The sequence below is a fragment of the Daucus carota genome, chromosome 7 (genome assembly GCF_001625215.2).
Source record: "Daucus carota subsp. sativus chromosome 7, DH1 v3.0, whole genome shotgun sequence".
NCBI classification, from domain to species: Eukaryota; Viridiplantae; Streptophyta; class Magnoliopsida; order Apiales; family Apiaceae; genus Daucus; species Daucus carota.
In genome coordinates, this window is record NC_030387.2 from 29,707,529 (window position 1) to 29,728,399 (window position 20,871).

Genomic DNA, 20,871 nt, shown 5'->3' on the forward strand with positions numbered 1-20,871 from the left:
TTCAATACTTTGTTTAATGGCTTATAATTAATTACTAATCTAGGGACACCTCTTTCTTTTTCAGCATTTTTGTCAACGTAAAATGCTGCACAAGACCAAGGGGACTTACTTTTCGTGATTAATCCTTTTTTTAATAAATCATTTATTTCTTGTTTACATAGTTCCATCTGTTCTTGACTCATGTGGATAGGTCTAACTTTAGTTTGTATTAAATGTTCTTTAAATTATTTAGCATAAGGAATTTTAACAACATGCTTTTTTCTATGCCAAAAAGCATGGGGAACATCAGAACATACTTCTTTAACTAATATGTCATTGAAGATTTTTATTTTCTTTTGTAAATGATTATCTTTTAATTGTTCTTCAATTCTCTTATATTTAATTTCAGCTTTTAAATATTTTAAATGGTTCCTTTTATTATTTAATATATTAAGAGTTTTAGAAATTGATTGTTCTTGAATAATTTTTAAATCTCTTTCTTTAGGTTCAGTAGTAAATTTAAACGTTACTTTTTGTCCTAAATGACTACTTATTAGTCCTTTAGTAGTGGTTGTAAATGGGTATAATAAATATATAAACGGTAATCCTAAAATTAACTTATCAGTCATATTTTTTATTAAAACAAAGGACGTTTTGAAACATATGTTGTCTTGACAAATATATACTTTAGATAATTTATATTTAATATCCATTTGACTACCATTAGCGGAGCTTAACCTTTCATTAGTTTTTTCATAATAACTAGTTGGGATTAATCCTTCTTGGATACAATTTAAATCAGCACCAGAATCAATTAAAGCTGGGAGCTCTATGGTGAATGATTTATTAATAACTAATTTAACATTGATATACCATTTTTGGATAGTGATGTCTTTTAATCTTTTTAAAGAATGTCCTAGGCTTACTAGATTGTTTTCTGTATCATTTTTAGAAGTTTCCTCTCGCTCTGATACCAAAGGTAGGCGGAAGCAGATATAGGGTAAATCAGAGAATATTGCATAGGAATTCTAGTGAATCGGGATAAGGATCATAGTCATTTTCAAGATCATTTACAAAAATATAATTATATATAATAAAAATTGTAAATAATACTAGGTCTGGGAGCATAAGATAAACTAAATAGATATATAAACAGATAATTCAAACTGATTCCATAGTAATCAAGCCCATTTTGGACAGAAAAGATGATACCAAAGTCTTGAATCATTCTTTGTATATTAAACAGATTATTTCTCAAACAGAATTCTGTGATCATCCTTCTGATCTCCATTTAGTAGAAAATAACCATTTCTGTTATTATGATTACATTGAAGCATGGAGTAAAGTTTTCTTATACCAGAATCAGACTTTTAGTCATTCCTGGTTTATTCAATTTGATCATAAATTCAAAAGTCAGATTCCTCTATGGTTTACCGTTTGGTGGTCTAGATTTGGCCCTTCCAATGCCATTATTCCCGATCAGCTTAAAGCCCAGACAACCCAATTTAGTAAACAAAAAGTAAACCCTAAATCTGAAGGTATCCCAATATTGCTTCAATTTTGTAGTAAATATAAAATCCCTTGGATTTTAAAATGGCAATATAACCTGAAGACTCCAGTTCAGTCAACAATTGTTTCCACAATGCAGTCGGAAGCAATAATCAGTCAACATAGTCAGATTAGTCATGTCTCCAGAACATTTTTCATTAAATGATGGGATAAATTTGATGTAAATCGGATTGTTGGTCAAGTTTAGAAGGAATTCCCTCCAATTTAAATCAGTAAAGCTATCTCCAAAGAAAAGGAACATTGTAGTAGTCCTTCTGGTCCTTCAACATCTTTGGATTTTGATTCAGTCAGTAAATTATCTAATGATGAATTGAAATCCTTGATTCAAGTAATTAATGCGAGAGTAAGCAATATTGAAGAAGATGCCTCCGACAAAGAAGAGACAGGCTCCAGTCAAAATTCAACAAAAATAATGATCCATATAACAGCCAGTTATTTCAAGATTCGCAGGATCCTTTTGCCATGTGATAATGCAGAAGAAGCCAAACAGTGAAAAGTCAATTCTACTATTCATTTCACCCGAATTTTTACTTTTGTAAAAGTAATTTTTCTATTTACTTTTGTAATAATTCAATTTTCGGACGCTTGTGTCCACAGTGATCTAGTTCTGGTTATTTAAAGAGGTCTGAACTTCAGAAGAAGGCAGATTGTATTTTGGTAAGAGAGTTTTCATATTTTCGTTCTGTAAACACATCTTTGCTGAAGCGTCTGAAGAGAGAAACCAGTACAAAGCTTACATTTGTATTTAGTTTGAACAATACATTTGTAATAGTGAGAACCCATTCAAGCAAGATATGCTCTGCTAATCTTGTAAGTAACTTCCATATATATTGAAAGATATTTTAGTAAATATAAATCTTGTTAGTTATATCCGCCTTCATGGCTGGTTTTTGTTAGTTATATCCACCTATTTGGCTGGTTTCACCAACCTACGGATGGTTTATGTTTAAGATATGTTATTTATATTTTGCTTATTCTGTTTATATATCTATTTAGTTTATCTTATGCTCCTAGACCTAGTATTATTTACAATTTTTATTATATATAATTATATTTTAGTAAATGATCTTGAAAATGACTATGATCCTTATCCCGATTCACTAGAATTCCTATGCAATATTCTCTGATTCACCCTATATCTGCTTCCGCCTACCTTTGGTATCAGAGCCACATAGTGATTATTGTGCTTTTGTTGACCTAGTAATCTATCCAGTTATTTGTTGAAATTCTCAGATCTATCTCATTATCTTTATAATCCAGTGTTTAGTCACCTATCTTGCTGTAGTCCACCTTGTTTGTCATAGCCAGGAACCTTTGTAAGTCTCAAGAGAGTGAGCAGTTTAGGTAAGGGTATTTAAAACATAGGTATGAGCCTACTTAAGGTAAGAGGGTATGCATTTAAAAACTGAAATTAGAAGATAATACGTTCAGTCTAGATTTTAATGAATAAACTTTTTAGATCTAGCTCTTCAGTAAGCTCAAGGTCATCTATGTCTTCGATCCCTCCTATCCCAGATTTTATTAATCAGGAAGAACACAGTTATGAAAACATTAGTCAAGAATTAGGAAATTGGAATATTCCTAGTGTTAACCCAAAACAAATTTACGAGTCAACGTTTACTGATAATTTTAAAACAAACTATAATGTTAAAACTGTTGAAAGAATTTATGCTATTAACAAAGAACATGAAAACTGTTCTCTTTTAGATAAAGAAATAATTAAAAAATATAGAAAAAAAGGTTACAATTATATTCACATAGGATTAATTCAAGTTGCAGTAAAACCATTAACTATTAAAGGTATTAATTCTAGTATATTATTATGCCTGAGAGATGCGATATTTTTAAACTATGTTCCTAGTATATTAGGAATAATGGAATCTAGCCTTCATAATGGACCAATCCATTTTAATTGCTTTCCTGACTTTACCTTAATTCTTAATGATCCCCATTTATTAAAAGCTTTAACACTAAATATTAAAACTGCAGGAGAGATAACCGAAATGATTGAAGGGTCACAACCTTTAGCTTTAATATATAGAATCCATTATAAAACTATGAAAACAGATTTAAATATTCATTCTTTAAACAAAAGTCCTAAAGATAAAACTGTTTTAATTCAAGGAAGTACGAGTGAAGCTAATATTCAAGTTCCAAAAACAATCCTTTGGAAAGATATTAATCTCCCCAGTCAATGGATTTTAGAAAATGAAACACCCCAAAGACCGATAAATAATAATATAATGAATTTAGAAAATGTTAGACAATATTTAGATGGTACAGTTAGAATAAGTTTTGATAATCCAAATAGACCTCTAATCTTAGAAGAGTTAGTTGATCCATCAACAGCCTCCAGGAAAGATTCAGAGCTATTAAGTAAACATAAACTTAAAGAAATAAGAACGAAAGGTATAATAAACGAAGGTCAAACTAGTTGTCCTTTTTATTCTACCAACAGTCAAATAATAGAAGAAGATGAACAAAATTTATCTCCTACACATTCAGATTTCGAACCAAAACCTACTAATCACCAACTTCTTGTTATTAATAAAGAATTTACAGTTAATTGGAAAATTTTAAATGAAGATTTTAATTCAAAAAATAATAAAGAAAAAAGACGTCAATTTAGGAATAACCACAATCATAAAGACAGAGAAAAAATAGTTAATAAATGGAAAAAATTTATGGTAAAAGAAAAAATAAATATTACATTTTATATATGGTATGAAATATATTATGGTAAGTGTAATGTAATTACTAAAACTCAATAGAATAAAGAAGATAGATCAAAAGTAACTTCTAGTCATCCACCTGTAGAAAACATAATTATTCCAGTAAAAAACGACTTTGTTACTGCTTCCCCTTTTAAAATATCTAATGGGAATAATAGTGAAGAGAAGAAAATCATTGAACAAAATAATTATACTAATCAATGTTTAGTAACCATAGGAAAACAATTAGATAAAATTGAAGAAAAATTTGAAGATAAAACTTTAATCCAAAAGCAAGAAATTAAACTAGAAAAACCTCTATTAAATTTAACAAATAATAGATATGGTAAGGGATTACCCAACAAGGACCAAGAACTGGTAAAATCTATTAAATGGTTAATTAAAAAATTAGATAAACCAGAAACTAAAACCGTAGCAGTTTTAGGAAGAAAAGAAGATACCAGTGATAGTGATGAGTCTATTATCAGTAATATTAGAAATCAATTTAAAAAATTAAGTTTCAAAAACCCTAATCCAACTAGCTTAAAAAAAAAATTGGTACTCTAGACCAACTCCCCCAGATCTACAGTTTGAAGAAAGAAATTTAGATAATCAATTTTCTGTTTCCTCTAGTCAAACTTACGAATGGAATATAGATGGTCTTAGCGAACACGAATTATTAATAAAACTAAATCACATGTCCATGGTAGCTAGCAGTTATTTGACGTCCTTTAATAACCTAGGACAACCAGAAATCGTAGCGATCCTAGCCGGAGGATTTACTGGAACTATTAGAGCATGGTGGGATAAGCATCTTACTACAGAAACTAGAGATAGCATTATGTATGCTATTCAGAAAGATGATGAAGGGAATCCTATATTCGATATAGATATAGGAATGGGACCTCCTGATGGAATAAATACATTAATATACACTATAATAAAACATTTCATAGGAACACCTAGTAATATCACAGAAAGAATTCATGATCAGTTAAGCAATTTAACTTGTCCTACTTTAAGTGATTTTAGATGGTATAAAGATGTTTTTACCTCAAGAGTAATGATGAGAGATGACAGTAACAATTCTTTTTGGAAAGAAAAATTTGTTAATGGATTACCAAATCTTTTTGCACACAAAATTAGAAAAGAATTAAGTAAAAACTTAGGATTCATTGACTATGATAATTTAACATACGGTGATATAATAAGTCAAATTCAAAAGACAGGATTAAAAATGTGCATTGATTCCAAAATCAATAAACAAATTAATAAAGATAAGGATAAGGCTAAATATGAGTTAGGAACCTTTTGTGAACAATATGGCTTACCTCCCATAGCACCTTCTAGAAAAACTAAGCACCATATTAAGACAAGAAGTCATAAAAGAAATAATCTAGAGTATTATAAAAAACCAAAAACTTTTAAGAAAAGAAACTTTAAGAGTCATCCTAAATTTAATAAAAAAATTGACAAAAGTAAAGTCATATGTCATGGTTGTGGTAAACTTGGTCATTATAAAAATGAATGTAGAGTTAAAGAAAAACTTAACCAATTAAATATATCAGATGAGAATACTGATATAATTTTAATTTAAATGCGAATTGAAAATAATTATAGTTCTGATAATTATTCTGGAATACCTTCCCACAACACTAGTGATACTGATGATAATAGTAAGGGAAAATAGATTTTTTTGCCATCCAACTTATTATTTGTTTAAAAACCTACCACTGAACTATAATTTTTTCCTTTTTTGCCACTAATGTTAGGTTCGGATTTTTTTTTTTGTCACTAACGTTAGATTCGGATTTGATTATTAACACTATGTTATTCTTTTTAGAGTTAATTGCATTTGGCACCCCTTTGATTTCAGCATGTTGCACATTGCACCTAATAGTTTTGGAATAAACACTACGCAGCCCCTTACTTTTAACCCGTAGACAGTTTGCACCCTTTCTGTTATCTTCTGCCGTTACCGTTAACTTTTGAAGGGGCATTTTGGGAAATTTTATTATATTTAATTAAAATCAGACTTTTATTTAAATTTTCCGACCATCTAAACGATATTTTTCGGAAATCTATTTTTCGATAGTCTGCAATATAATAGTAATCTGTGTCTATATTTTTATATGTAGTACTCCATATGTGTCCTGGGTAGTTTATCTTAGAGGACGAGAGTACTGATTTTTTTTACTCAGAAAGGAAATCTCAAAATTAACTTATGGAACTATATTTATATAAAGTGGGAGTCTTAAAATACGTGACAAGTAGTGGTAAAGAACTATAAAGTCAAATGATACTATATTTTTGTGGAGTCTTAAAATAATTCATAAAACTAAATTTTTTTGGTTCTTAAAATGTCGGTTAAACTCTCGTACTTCAAGATAAACTAGATAAGGGACATATAGATGACTGTATATAATGTTATAGACACATATCATATGATCATAATATTGCAGACTACCATTATGTTTCTATAATGCTAAAAAAATAACATATTGTTAATAATCAAATCAAAACATAACGTTAGTGACAAAAAAAATCCAACGTTTTTTTAAGGGGAAAAAAACCAACATTAAATTTTATTCAGAAAAAATAAAATAAAATAATTTTTGAAATTTTTTGGAGTCTCAAAATGCGTGTCCAACTCTCGTCCTCCAAGATAAACTACCTAGGACATTACATAAAGATAAAGACACATATCAGATCGCCATTATATTGCAGACTAACACTATATTTTAATAATACTAAAAAAATAACATAGTGTTAATAATCAAATCCGAACCTAACGTTAGTGACAAAAAAAAGTCCGAACCTAACATTAGTGACAAAAAACAAAAAAATTATAGTTCAGTGGTAGGTTTCTAAACAAATAACAAGTTGGGTGGCAAAAAAATCTATTTTCCCTAATAGTAATAGTGAACCAAATATAACCATAGGATGTAAAGATAATTGCAATAAAGATTGTTGTAATAAAACAGTAAATGTTTTAACAAAGAATAAAACATTAAATGTTTTAACTAAAGAAGAAGAAGAACAAAGTTTATTAATTGAGTTAATTAGTAAAATAACAGATCCTCAACTAAAGACTCAATACATAAATAAACTCAAAATATTATTAAAAGATAATAAAGAATTTATATATATATATAGGCTCATGATCAAATAGAAACCACTTTTAAAATAAAAACTAGAAACCAATACAAGTTAGTGATATTCGCAGTTCAATTTAGTGATATTCTCTTTAGGATTTAGTGATATGTGTTGCATAAATTAGTGAAAACTTGCAGAAACAGCCCAGAATCTCCATATATGTTCGAAAAACTGCTCAAATCTCCAGATCTGTTCACGTTTTCGATTCAGATGGTGGTGACGGTGGTGGAGATGGTGGAGGTGAAGGTAGAGATGGAGGAAGGATGATTGTAGCGAAGGTGTGGGTGACTTGAAGTAGGGGGTTGGAGCGTTGCCGGAATAGTGGCGGCTCCGCCGCGTTTTGAAGTTGAGCTGAGGTGGAGAAAGAAGTATGAACGGGGCTGAAGGAGGTTGAAGCAGCGACCAAGATGGGGTTGGTGAAGATGGAGGTGGAGATTGTGTTATTAGAGAAATAATGGAGGTGGAGATGGAGGAGGCGGGTGGCATAGAGGTGGTGGTGGTTATGGAAGAGGTGACGACGGAGGTGGTGGCAATGGTGGATGTGGAGGTGGGGTTGGTGAAGATGGAGGTGGGGTTGGTGAAGATAGAGATGGAGATGTGGTTGTTTAAGAATTTAGTGGTATCTGCTTTAGGATTTAGTGATATTTCAGCTTGGTTTTTAGTTTCTAGACTAAGCAGGTTTCTATTGGAGTAAAACTCTATATATATATATATATATACATACATACATACATATATATATATATATATATATATATATATTGTCATATTTATATTTTAGATTTATTGGCAAATAATCGGGAAAGAAACCTGTGAGGATCCAACAATTGGATATTTGAAAAAAGTTATGTGTTTGATGAAGTTGTAGATTTATCATTGAAATAAAAACAAGACGCATGAAAGAAAGTGTTTAGCAACCAATTTCAGAAGCAAATGAATGAGTAATAGATTCTGATATGTGCAGATTTCTGTTTATGGTTCTAAAGACTTTCACAGAAGGTAACTACAAAAAATAGTTCTGAAGATAAGACTTTTGCGAAATTTTGGACTTGGTGGGAAGGCAGAAGTTATAGTACAACAGGTACACATGGAGAAACTTAATGAAGTTGATGAGATGAACGAAGAGAAGAAGTATTCCAGAGAAATTAAAAAAGCAAGGGGACGACATGTATTAATATTTCTGAGAAAGGGGACTTGTTACATGAAAGTTGATTTTCTTGGTCTTGAATGCTTGTTAGAATATGGTTCACATATGTTGGCGGCTTTTGTTATTTATGGAAGAATAACATTGACAAATTTCTAACATGAAAGTTCAAACAAGTTTTGTAAGTGAGAAGTTGCATGAAAATTATATATACTTAACATCTTCATGTCTGTGAGGGTGAATACAATATCAACTATTAGATTCCAAACTGAGTTTTTCTCTAGCAGGTTCTCTGATGTAGCATAATATGCAGAAATATGAAGTAAAATAAGCTTAATTTTGTGTTCTCCTTCCGGTTCTAGAATATGTGAGAGTTACTTGTTATCAGCAATGTGCATGAGAGACATGCACTGTTTTTGATGATGTTACAGATGTTGTTCATGGCTGAATGGCCAAGGGACAGATATAACTACTAACATATTGCTCATTGCTCTGCAACTTCTGAGTTCCAAGCAATGTGCAGGACTATTGCGCATTGCTCAACTGCACAGCAATTGTTAGGCATTGGTAATATGTGTAAAGCATGTCCACAGAAAATGCCACAAGTGCATTACTTATTTCCAATTTATCCTATAGATAATTGGCCTCATGCTGTTATTGGGGTATGATATGGAGTGGTTGTCCTGTGGACCACATAACTTAAAAAGTGATTTTAAAACAGTTTTTAAAGTATTAACAAGGAGCAAAAACCCCGGTATATATACACTTGGATGCAGGTCAAAAACTTGTGCAACAGCTTCTAAACAATAAAGAGGAATTCTAACTTATAATTATTAAATTTATCTAATCTATAATTATTTTATATATTTTAAAATTATAAAAACAAAAAACCTATTTAAAGGCAATTTACAAATACTCATTGGGGTAAATAAGCTAAACCATCATTGTACTATATTGAAACTTTCAGTTGAATCACCGTATCAAAAAAGCTTCCAGTCAAATACTTGAACTATGAAAAACTTTCATATAGGTTTTCACCGTTTTCGCCGTAATTTTCTGTTAAAAACCCAACAGAAAAGTGAGTTGGAAGCTCATGTGGCATCAAGTTTGACAGCGAATTAATCACTTAACTTTGTATCATTTTCAAATTGGTCATCAGCTAATTTTTTCTAAAAACTTTACAATTTATTTAAAATACAATATAATAATTTAATACATATATTTTTCTCTCGATACAAGCAAATGAATATCTATAGATAATACATTATCTGTATAATGATGATATTGATAACAAAATGTAAAATCTCAAAGTTTTATATTTTAGTAATTATAATTTAAGGAATTAAATCGATAAAAGGTAACAAATCACCTAATTAGTTTTGAATATTTACTATTTTTTTATGATTACAATTTAATATAATTTAAAAATTATATCCTTATTTGTTTTTTATATATTTTTTCCCACTCGGTGCCCAACTGAAAGTTAGCATATTGTTTAATGATGAATTAGCTTCGAGATTTCAAATTTCGACATGGTTGCTGACGTGGTGCCCATATTACAACTGATGTGGCATCACTTAACGGACTTTTGTTAATAGTCAACGCATTTCAACGGTTATGAAAGTATTTTGGAGCTCAGTAATGTGATTGAAAGTTAACTACAATTCAATGATACGATTTTAAACTTTTTTAGGCCGGTGACCCAACTGAAACTTTCACCATAATACCGTGGTGAATTAACTCATTTACCCATGTTCATTATAAAACTAAAAATAAAAATCTAAGATGCACCATTCTCATTTCAGGTGAACCTAATTGTTTACTAATACAATTCAGACAACAAATATCATTATAATAATAGCAGCATTCTGGATATCAATATATATAAAGTATGCCATAACTATATTTTGATCCAAAATTTACAAAATAACATAAAATTTGTAGTTAAATGTTAAAATAAACTAGCATCAAATATAATTTTCTTTATAAAAAACTATAAAATTAGGAGAGTTTTAATATTAAAAAAAATAATATTAATCTACTATAGGCATATACAAATTAAGATACGGGTCCAAAGCTGGTCGATCCAAACAAATTAGAGCATTTCCAAGGGGATGCAACCCCATAGCAATATACTAGATCGCAACAACACCTTGGCAATGGTTACAATTCAATGGTAATATGTAAAACAAAACTTTTAGCAATAAACTATACTGAGCCAAATTCTACAAATATGTTAACTAAAAATATATATATATAATAGTTCATTAGTTATAACTCATACCCAACCTTATTGTTGTGATAAAAATTTCTCGATTATTTAATATTTTAACCCATCATTAATTTATACTTGTTTTAGCTAGTCGATATAGTCACCTAGCGTATTTTAATCCCAAATTTATCAGATTGTTTTAGTAAATTACATCCATTCTTCCAATACGCAATATAAAATATAAAAAAAAAAAACAGGTAAGATTAAGGAAGCATACCAAAATGCTTAAAGATAACGAGCTGAGCAATTTTGCGCAGAGATGAGCCAGGGAGTCTTTGAAGCAACGGCACGCATCCCAAGAACTCCATTACTACACATGATCAAATTAAACAATTATATGTATGTATGGAAATTGCAAGTATTAAGGTTAGTGAATGAACCTGATTCAGTATCCATGTCTGAGAGTTGAAGAGATGAAAACAATTCGTGAATTGGGATAATCAAAGAGCATCAAAGCCGCCTATCATTCAAACTATTTAGAGGATGCTTTCTTTTGGTCTTATTTCTGGCGTTTGGGTACAAAAGTCAAATTAAGTCACAGGAATAAAGAAAACAGAAAAAAAAAAAGTTCAATTATTGACGGTCAATTGCATCTTCAACATCTAAACTTATTCGATTACCATCCATCATTTATGTTTGGTTTTTCTGTCGGTTCAAGTTTCAACCATCCTCATTTTAACCATGAAATTGGTAAAATTGGGTGAAAAAATAAAATATTTTATAAAATATACTGGGAATAGTTTAGTTACCCTAACTGTTTGTACGTATTTTGAAACTCTTATAAATTATAGTTTCATAACATATTTAAAATTTTCTTTTTTAATAAAAATTTAAACATCAAACTTTTATTTAGAAAAAAAATTAAAAATATATCAAGAAACTATACTTTAAATGAGTCTTAAAAAGCATGTCAAAAGGTGATGTAAAAAATTGAGAAAAACAGCGAAAATAGTTTAGAAGTAAAATATCCCGAAAAACTTACCATCTATCATTATTTGAAAATGAAATGTCTAAAATTATAATTTAGAAAAAAATTATTTCTATCACTAAGAAATGAGGTCTTAATTACTACTCCCTCCGTTTCATAATAGATGTCCACTTTTGAACAAATTACGCATATTAAGAAAAACTAACTTTTGTAGAAATCTTTCATTTATTATTGTATTTATTGCATTGACCAAGTATAATACTATGTGACATATATTTAACCTAGTAAATATAATTTAGTAAGGTGTGGTATAAAACTCATCTTGGAAATACAAAAATATTGACTACACTCCATTGAAAGTTGAAATGGATAAGTAATTTGAAACAAATTTTTGTTCTTAATAGTGGACATGTAATACTCCCTTCATCCCATTTTAAGTGTCCACTTTGCCAAAAAAAAAATTCCCAAAATATGTGTCATACTCTTTAACCCATGCAATTTTTTACTAGTTCCAATATAGTATTAAATACAACCAACAAGCCTTTCCTAAATTCATTAATGCATTAATGTAGGGAATATGAATGTATAGTATAATTTGAAGTGAAATACACGGTATTCAAGTAGGAGTGATGCTATACGTAATTAATATTTATAAAAACCAAGGTGAATAGGTGTGTGAAGATAATGATAAAAACATCCCATTAATTGTTTCTTAAAATGTGTGAAATTTGCAAAGTGGACACTTAAAATGGGATGGAGGGAGTATGAAACAAAGGGAGTATTTATAGTTCAATCAAAATAATTACTCCCTCCGTTTCAATTTACATGTCCACTTTAAAGAAATTTTTTTGTTTCAAATTATTTGTCCACTTCAACTTTCAAAGCAAAATCATATTTCCTAAATCAAATCCCCTCCACATATCTCTTATTTCAATCTCACACCACATATTATGCTCATTTAATGCAATTAATTTGTGAACAACTACTTTTTTTAAACTGTGTGATTTTTTGAAAGTGGACATCTAATTTGAAACGGAGTGAGTATAATAATTTAGCTAATCCAGAAATCATTTAGTTATAATTCCTACAGTTTTTTCGCATTGTTTGTATAACAAACTTATAAGTCAATTTCTAACTTATACATCATAATATGAGAAGTTGAATATCTTAATTTTTGTAATGACTTAATTTTGTTTTTAAAATTTGATTTTGTAAATATGTAAAATAGCACTTTAAATAATAATTTATTAACTCAATAGGTTGTAACATCAAAAAAATTATCCAAATATATAAACAGGTTACTTCTCACTCTCTTTTTTTAAAGAAAAAATAAAAATTATTTCTTACTTGTAATTATCTTCTCATTTTATAAATTGTAAGCACTTCTTTTTAACTATGCCGCGTAGTGACATAATTGAACCAAGCTGCGCTGCTTAGCAAAGGAGTACAAACAACTTTATACATCACTCTATTTTGTTGTCATAGAAATCCTTTAAATTCAGTTTGCTCAAAAATGTTCAAGCATAATTAAATCCCCGGATCGGGTCATGCTAGATCATGTCGAGTCCAGATTTTTTATAATTTATATATTTTCATAAGTTCCCGCAATACAGAAATCATATTAAAAACTGAAGATGTTGAGCCATGCATCAAAGTTTATCTGCTCAACCCAACTCACCAGCACACTTCGTAATCGCCCCATCTTGTTAGCAGACCACCTCCACAGAATTGATCATCGCCCACAGCCCACTACCATTTCCATCCAGGCCACAACAAGGCTGTCCATGTCCTACCACACCCAAACATTACATATTCTCATTTATCCATGGTCCAAACAACAAATTACTCTCTCTTTACACTAAAGTTCCTCTCACGTTTTCTATCAACAAAGCCTACTCATTTGTTTCTTTATTCATTTGCATAACATCTGTCCAAGCCCAAGACACCAAGTCGGTATAAATTTAGGCCGTCTAGAATATAAACTTCGATATGAACATGAATATTTGTCGGATGACAATGTAAGGGGAATGCAGGGAATACCAAAAAGGTCCAAGTCTCTGACATACGAGTGTCGAGGTTTTGATGCATATGCACGAGAAGTTACAATAAGTTTCTCTCGTCCAGCGCTTTTTTGTGCTTGATGCATGCTACTGATATTCGACTGTTCTGTCTCACTGTCGTGTCAAAATATTATCTGACAATAGTTTAATAGTGTGATGTACTTGTGACTATCATGCTCTGTAGAATCACATTGGAGCAATATCATAAGTGGTTCAGAACTTAAAGTTCACTCCATGAAAACTTTAATGATTATTACCATTTGGAGAGTGCCATGAAATATGCCCACCAGAAAGGCTAATACACTCACCTACTCCTCTCAGATATGGCTTAGAATTTCATTTCACGCTTGCTAACAGAAGCAATGATTAATTTTGTAAATTGATATGCATGATGATGACACAAAACAACTTCTACTCATGGTAAACACACCCCTCTTTAGTAAAGAACCAAAAAAATCAAATTTTAAGAACTGAGGTTTTTGTTCAATGAAAACTAAAGATTTCACATTGTCTTCTGTTTAGTGTTTCTACAAATTCATCGTCTGCAACTTCTGATTCTGACAGTTTTCCGGGTCTGACAGACCAAAAGGGCAAAAACCGATATTTTATATATGATTGTACCCGAATGAAGAAGAAAGAGACTCATCACGGACTCTTTATTGATGATCAAAATGTTTAATTAATTTGTACTAGATTATTAAGACTAGTGATTTACTACAGTAATACAGCTTGTAGCTGGTTTATCCAAGTTGTAGAATTTAGTAAAATATAATGGCGTATTTTTCTTCTGCTATTATTAGCTTAATCCCCATTCTGAGATAATTTGTTATTCTTCTTTCTTCTGTTAAGTAAATTTAGTTAAGATCTTAGACTAATCTAACAAAGGAGTTTGTAAAATGTATGCACAAAGCAAAGTGGAAAACACAGCTTCAAGAAACTCCAAAATCTACTTGTTCCAGCTTGTAAGTTCTGTTGTTTATTTTTCCCATTAGTCCAGGAAGTATTTCTACACACATTGAACTCCAAAATTACATAGAATGCTGTGTTTCATTGCCTTCTCGCTTGGCTGTATGGTATACCAGATATGTCCGCAGATGTGTAGTTCACAGTAAAGGCCACTCCTAAGATTAGTAAAGGTCCAGAACTCGATTCTCACCTCCCATTTACTCTTGAAATCTCAAGCACAACTCAATCAGGTGGTTTACTAGTGAACATTAGAGAATTTGTGGAATATATAACATGTCCTTGCTCAATGTGCAGAAAAATAGAACTTCGAAGTTTAAAAAAGCTAATATGAAATTATTATTACAGAAAGAGAGAAGTTAATTTTCTTTCACCCTTTCAGATTAGTCGACCTGGTTCTTCTTTCATTGCTTCAGCAAGAAGTGAGAGATTAGAAGATTACATGCCTGGTCCAACATAATAATACATTGCTCTTGTTGTCCACTTTATATCTCCTGTTTTACTATTTATATCTTCCTTCAAACACTACTCATTCACTCGGGCTTGCTTCATTTCCTTGCTTTCATGCCAAGGTCAGGTGTGCATGTACGTGTTCTCTCGACATTATCATTGTTATTTCTCTCTGCCCTCTCCTCTTACCCCCACTATCTCTTACATGTTCTGAGAAAATTTTACTCAGAGATGAAAATAAAATAGAAAATGCTGCATTTGTATTTAAATTTAAGCTTGGTTATGGTATAAACTTGATGTATGGTTCTGACAATATATTTGTGTTTTTGGCAGTATACATCAGCAACCATGAGCTTGAGGACAGCCTTGCTGTTACTAGCCTTGATGGTTTCAGTAACTTCATCTGTTTCGACAGATAGAGGTACTTACATAGTTCACATGGACAAGTCGAAGATCAAAAGTCTTGAGACAATGAAATGGCATGAATATGTCATGGACTCTGTTCATAAATTGTCAATTCAAGAAAATAAAGAAGAAGAAGCATATCCACCCAATGTTCTATATGTTTACGAAACAACCATGTTTGGTTTTTCTGCAACACTAACTAAATCAAACCTAAGATCATTAGACAAAATCAATGGTTTTCTCTATGCCATTCCTGATGAAATGCTGAGCCTCCACACCACTCATTCACCAGGTTTTCTCGGCCTAAATCCTGGCAGCGGACTCTGGCATCCCAAGAACTTGGCTTCTGATGTCATAATCGGCGTTCTGGACACTGGAATATGGCCTGAACACATTAGTTTCTTCGACACTGGCATGCCTCCAGTGCCCTCAAATTGGAAAGGCAAATGCGAAGAGGGCACAAATTTTACAATTTCAAATTGTAACAGAAAGCTAATTGGAGCAAGAGCTTTCTTCAAAGGTTATGAATCTGTTAGAGGAACTATTAATGAAACAGAGGACTACAGATCTCCCCGTGATGCAGAAGGCCATGGTACACACACTGCATCAACTGCAGCTGGTAATCTTGTACCAGGTGCAAGCTTTTTTGGCAATGCTAAAGGCGCAGCTACTGGAATGATGTTCACAGCACGAATTGCAGCATATAAAGTTTGTTATGCTTTCGGTTGTTCAAGCTCAGATATTTTAGCTGCCATGGATACAGCTGTCAGTGATGGAGTCAATATATTGTCACTCTCATTAGGTGGCATCGCAAAGCCTTATTATGGAGATAGCATAGCTATTGCAGCACTTGGCGCGTTTCAACAGGGGGTCTTTGTGTCATGCTCAGCTGGGAATTCAGGCCCCTATAGCTCCACTGTTGGCAACGTCGCACCATGGATCATGACTGTGGGTGCAAGCTCCCTTGACAGGAGCTTTCCAACCACAGTTAAACTTGGGGATGGTCAACAATTTAAAGGGGCTTCTTTGTATTCCGGGAAAAATATTAAAAGCTTGCAACTTGTGTATGGTGCAACTGCAGGTATACAAGGGGCTCAGTACTGTTCTAATGGCTCCCTTACACCGGAGCTTGTGAAGGGAAAGATTGTAGTTTGTCAAAGAGGAGGGAATAGCCGAGCCAAGAAAGCGGAACAAGTAATGTTTGCAGGGGGTGCTGCAATGCTGCTTGTAAACACTGATAATGAAGGTGAAGACATCTTTGCTGATCCACATATAATCCCTGCAACTTCTTTAGGAGCTTTAGCTGGTAATGCTATAAAGAAGTATGTCAACTCAACTAGACAGCCATCAGCTTCAATTACGTTTGAAGGCACAACATACAAGAATGTTGCACCAGTTATGGCAGCATTTTCATCTAGAGGGCCAAGTTTTATTGGACCTGACATAATCAAACCAGATGTGACAGCACCAGGAGTGAATATCTTAGCCGCATGGCCACCGAATATTAGTCCATTACAGCTCAAGAGCGATAACAGAAGCGTTATCTTCAACATAATCTCAGGCACATCCATGTCCTGCCCTCATGTTTCTGGATTAGCTGCACTCATAAAGGCTGCTCATAAGGACTGGTCACCAGCTGCAATCAAATCCGCCTTGATGACAACTGCTTACACAGTAGACAGCAAAGAATCCCCAATAGGCGACACGGGCTCAACAGATGGTTATGCAACCCCTTTTGCATATGGTTCAGGTCATGTTGATCCTGAAAAGGCTTCCAACCCCGGTCTCATCTACGACATCACTACAATAGACATCCAAAATTACCTTTGCAGTCTTAAGTATAACTCTACACAGCTAGCCCTGTTGTCGCGGGGAAATCTCAGTTGTCCTGGTCATTCAAAACATGTGCAGTCACGCAACTTAAATTATCCATCCTTCGCGGTAACATTCAGCAAGAAGGCTTCAAAAAATGTAACTATTACACACAAGAGAACAGTCACAAATGTGGGGACTGCAAAGAGTGTCTATGTTGCACAGGTGATTGCACCAAGTGGAACATCAGTAAGAGTCAAACCAAAAGCCCTACATTTTTCAAGTGTGGGCATGAAATTGAACTATCAAGTCAGTTTTACTACAGTTGGACAAAGGCCTGGTCCAGGTAGTTCTTCATTTGGCTCCTTAACCTTCACTTCTGGCAAATTTAAAGTTAGAAGTCCCATTGCAGTTACCTGTAAGTAAATTTATGTCTCAGAAAGAAGTAAGATTTACTTGGCGCCCACAAATCTCAAGAACAAATAATTATGCAATAGATCAGAGACTCTGGACTGCAACACTTATATTCTTTTCTGTTTGTTTTCCGTTTATGAAAGCAAGCATAGCTGATGTTTTCCACAAACAATGTTTGTATTGAAAGAGTAATTTAGTTTAAATCTAAGCAGTTGAGAAACTCCGGTTTTCATTATGCAAGTAGTCGAATTTAACAAGTTGAACTCCAATTCAAGTTGAAATTGAGTCGAGTTTTAGTTTAAATCTAAGTAGTTGAAAAACTCCGGTTTTCATTATGCAAGTAGTCGAATTTAACAAGTTGAACTCCAATTCAAGTTGAAATTGAGTCGAGTTGGATATCTAAAAGCTCGGATCAACTCGTTGAGCTTATCAAACATGTTTGGTTGCTCAGATCAACTCATTGAGCTTACCAAACAGGTTTGGTTATTCAAACTGGAGCTCATTAACAAGCCAAGTCGAGCCGATTTTTTTACAAGTCGACCAACTCGGTTCTTTCATAGCTCTACTTTTGAACATGACTTGAGCAATTGAAACAGTTGAGATAAAAACAGAGTTATATGCTCATCCTTAACCCATATGGTGTAGTAATTATCTGAAAAAGAAACCTTATATAAAAGAACTGAAATTCAAATACAAATTTAAAACAAAACCTTACCCTCATTTTATATCACCCTATTGCATAATATTTCCTCATTTCGTATTTTAGGCAATTTAATGTCACTACTCCACAATAAGCAAAAACAAAAACTAAATCGACACTTTAGAATTGCGCAACATAGTTTCGCATGATAAATTGCATAACACGCCGTCTAAAACCAGTCTTAAATTTCTTCGACAGAATTTAACTGTGACAACAAAAATACAAACTAAAGAAAATTATCAGCTGCTATTAGCTTGGTATAACTGCAAAGTAGGATCCACTGATACTCCTCACTTCTTTTTCTCAGTACCACCACCAGCCCTGTTGACAAAGAGTAACTAAGCATTAGACACTAGTACACCACAAAGATGCTAAACCCCCTACAAAAGAATGCAATTTAGGTAATTATTGTAAACAAGATACGCACCTCATCTTACGGAGAACATTGGACATCTCCTCTCTCTTCTTCTTTGCTCTCTTGTGAGTGCCCAACTTTCTCTTGGCCACTTTCAAAGCACGCTTATCTTTTCCAACTTTGAGCAGCTCAGTAATCCTCTTCTCATACGGAGCAAAACCAGCAACTTCCCGGATCAGGTTTCTCACAAAGTGGGTTCTTTTGCTAGTTTTCTAAAAAAAATACAAATATATTAGACAATAAAAAACCATATCAGTGGCACACACAAAATAATCAGAAGCAGCATCAAGGCCAAAAGAACATACTCCTTTCCTATCAGACGGACGAGGTGCCAACTCCTTCTTCGTTACAATGTGTCCTTTGTTGAGACCCACAAAGAGTCCAGTGTTGGGCTGTTTCGGAGCCATATTTCACCTAAAAAATATATCAACATTTAACCCAATAGCTACAAATTCTAACCCTCCCCCACGCCAAATCACCCAGAAACCGCGAATAAATCTAACAAGTCGAATAAAGCATTTACACAAAATTTGGTTAGCAATACATCACATTAAAATATCCGATCCAAATGAGACCCGGAATAACAGCAATGACAAATAGAGTATTCTCAGCGAACAATTATAGCAAATGCAGAAAAAATGTACACAAATCAAGGAAGGATGAAAATATATAATTACAGTAAACATATTTTGACAAAATAAACAATACAACAACAAGATTTAGCGAAATAATGAAATCGAGTGATAAATAAAATGCTAGTGACTTGTAATTGAGTCTTATCTCAACAAAAAAGTATATGTAAAGCACAATACATACAAATTATGCTTAGAACAGATCAAGTTAAAAGCTAAACTTAAGAGAGCTGTGAAATTAAAGGGTATAGAGATGCGGCGAGGACTGACCTTTTGGGGTAAGAGAAGCGGGCCGAGACGATAACTAGGGTTTTGAGATTGCGCTGTTGTGTATATATATGCACGAGGTTTGGGATTGGGTCAAGTATTAAGGGCAGAATTGACATTTGACACAAGATACTGAATAATTTTTTTTTGAGTTAATTGCAATTGGCACCCCTTTGGTTTCGGCTTATTGCACATTGCACCTAATAGTTTTGGAAAATACACTTTGCAGCCCCAGACTTTTAACCCGTAGACACTTTGCACCCTTTCCGTTAATTTCTGCCGTTACCGTTAACTTTTGTAGGGGCATTTTGGTAAATTTAATTATATTTAATTAAAATCAGACTTTTATTTAAATTTTCTGACCATCTAAACGATATTTTTCGGAAAAACTTAAAGAACGAAAGTTGTAGAGAATAAAAAGACCTTTTTAGAACAATAAGGTTCAAAATTTCAATAATTATTTAAAAATGATTGTTCATTTTTACAAGATTGCTAATTTTTGAATTTTTTAAAAATAATTATAAAAAAAATTACGAAAATTTTGAACCTTATTGTTCTAAAAAGATCTTTTTATTCTCTACAACTTTCGTTCTTTAAGTTTTTCCGAAAAATATCGTTTAGATGGTCAAAAAAATTAAATAAAGGTCTGATTTTAATTAAATATAATTAAATTTCCCAAAATGCCCCTGCAAAAGTTAACGGTAACGGCAAAATTTAACGGAAAGGGTGCAAAGTGTCTACGGGTTAAAAGTCTGGGGATGCAAAGTGTATTTTCCAAAACTATTAGGTGCAATGTGCAATAAGCCGAAACCAAAGGGGTGCCAATTGCAATTAACTCTTTTTTTTTTATATATAGAAGTAAATTCTAATATTTCCTTTGTAACATATTTTTATTAGCTTTAAAAAAATTCATTAATATAATCTTCTATCTAATTATAGATTTATTATAAAAAATTGATAAACAAAAAAGAAAATTGGATGAAAATCCAGTTTA

General features: G+C 32.3%; 3 protein-coding genes across 8 annotated transcripts in view; 1 reads left to right on the forward strand and 2 right to left on the reverse strand.

The window, feature by feature from the left end:
• LOC108196071 (acyl-CoA hydrolase 2) overlaps nt 1–11,369 on the reverse strand; it is a 41,264-nt gene extending 29,895 nt beyond the window's left edge. For all 4 annotated transcript variants that reach the window (XM_064081463.1, XM_017363166.2, XM_064081462.1 and 1 more), the window contains exons 1-2: nt 11,212–11,369; nt 11,049–11,141 (exon numbers count right to left, since the gene is read on the reverse strand). In XM_064081463.1, coding sequence (XP_063937533.1) covers nt 11,049–11,141; nt 11,212–11,227 — 109 coding nt within the window. In that variant the 5' untranslated portion in view covers nt 11,228–11,369. The remainder of the gene's footprint in view (nt 1–11,048; nt 11,142–11,211) is intronic.
• Nucleotides 11,370–15,219: 3,850 nt separating this feature from the next.
• On the forward strand, nt 15,220–18,098 carry LOC108196755 (subtilisin-like protease SBT1.1). Of its 3 annotated transcripts, none has more exons than XM_017364185.2 (2): nt 15,220–15,367; nt 15,566–18,098. In XM_017364185.2, the coding sequence occupies exons 1-2, from the start codon at nt 15,347–15,349 to the stop codon at nt 17,873–17,875; spliced, it is 2,331 nt and encodes a 776-aa protein (XP_017219674.1). In that variant the 5' UTR covers nt 15,220–15,346; the 3' UTR covers nt 17,876–18,098. The 3 variants fall into 3 exon arrangements, with proteins under 3 accessions (XP_017219674.1, XP_017219675.1, XP_017219676.1); XM_017364186.2 differs by having other exon boundaries at nt 15,295–15,359; XM_017364187.2 differs by having other exon boundaries at nt 15,307–15,354.
• A 558-nt stretch (nt 18,099–18,656) lies between these two features.
• Nucleotides 18,657–19,979, reverse strand: LOC108196756 (large ribosomal subunit protein eL36y). Its single transcript, XM_017364188.2, has 4 exons — nt 19,881–19,979; nt 19,284–19,392; nt 18,991–19,190; nt 18,657–18,884 (listed from the first exon to the last, which is right to left on the reverse strand). Exons 2-4 carry the CDS (start codon nt 19,383–19,385, stop codon nt 18,854–18,856), a joined length of 333 nt encoding a protein of 110 aa, XP_017219677.1. The 5' UTR covers nt 19,386–19,392; nt 19,881–19,979; the 3' UTR covers nt 18,657–18,853.
• Between the last annotated feature and the right edge of the window lie 892 nt (nt 19,980–20,871).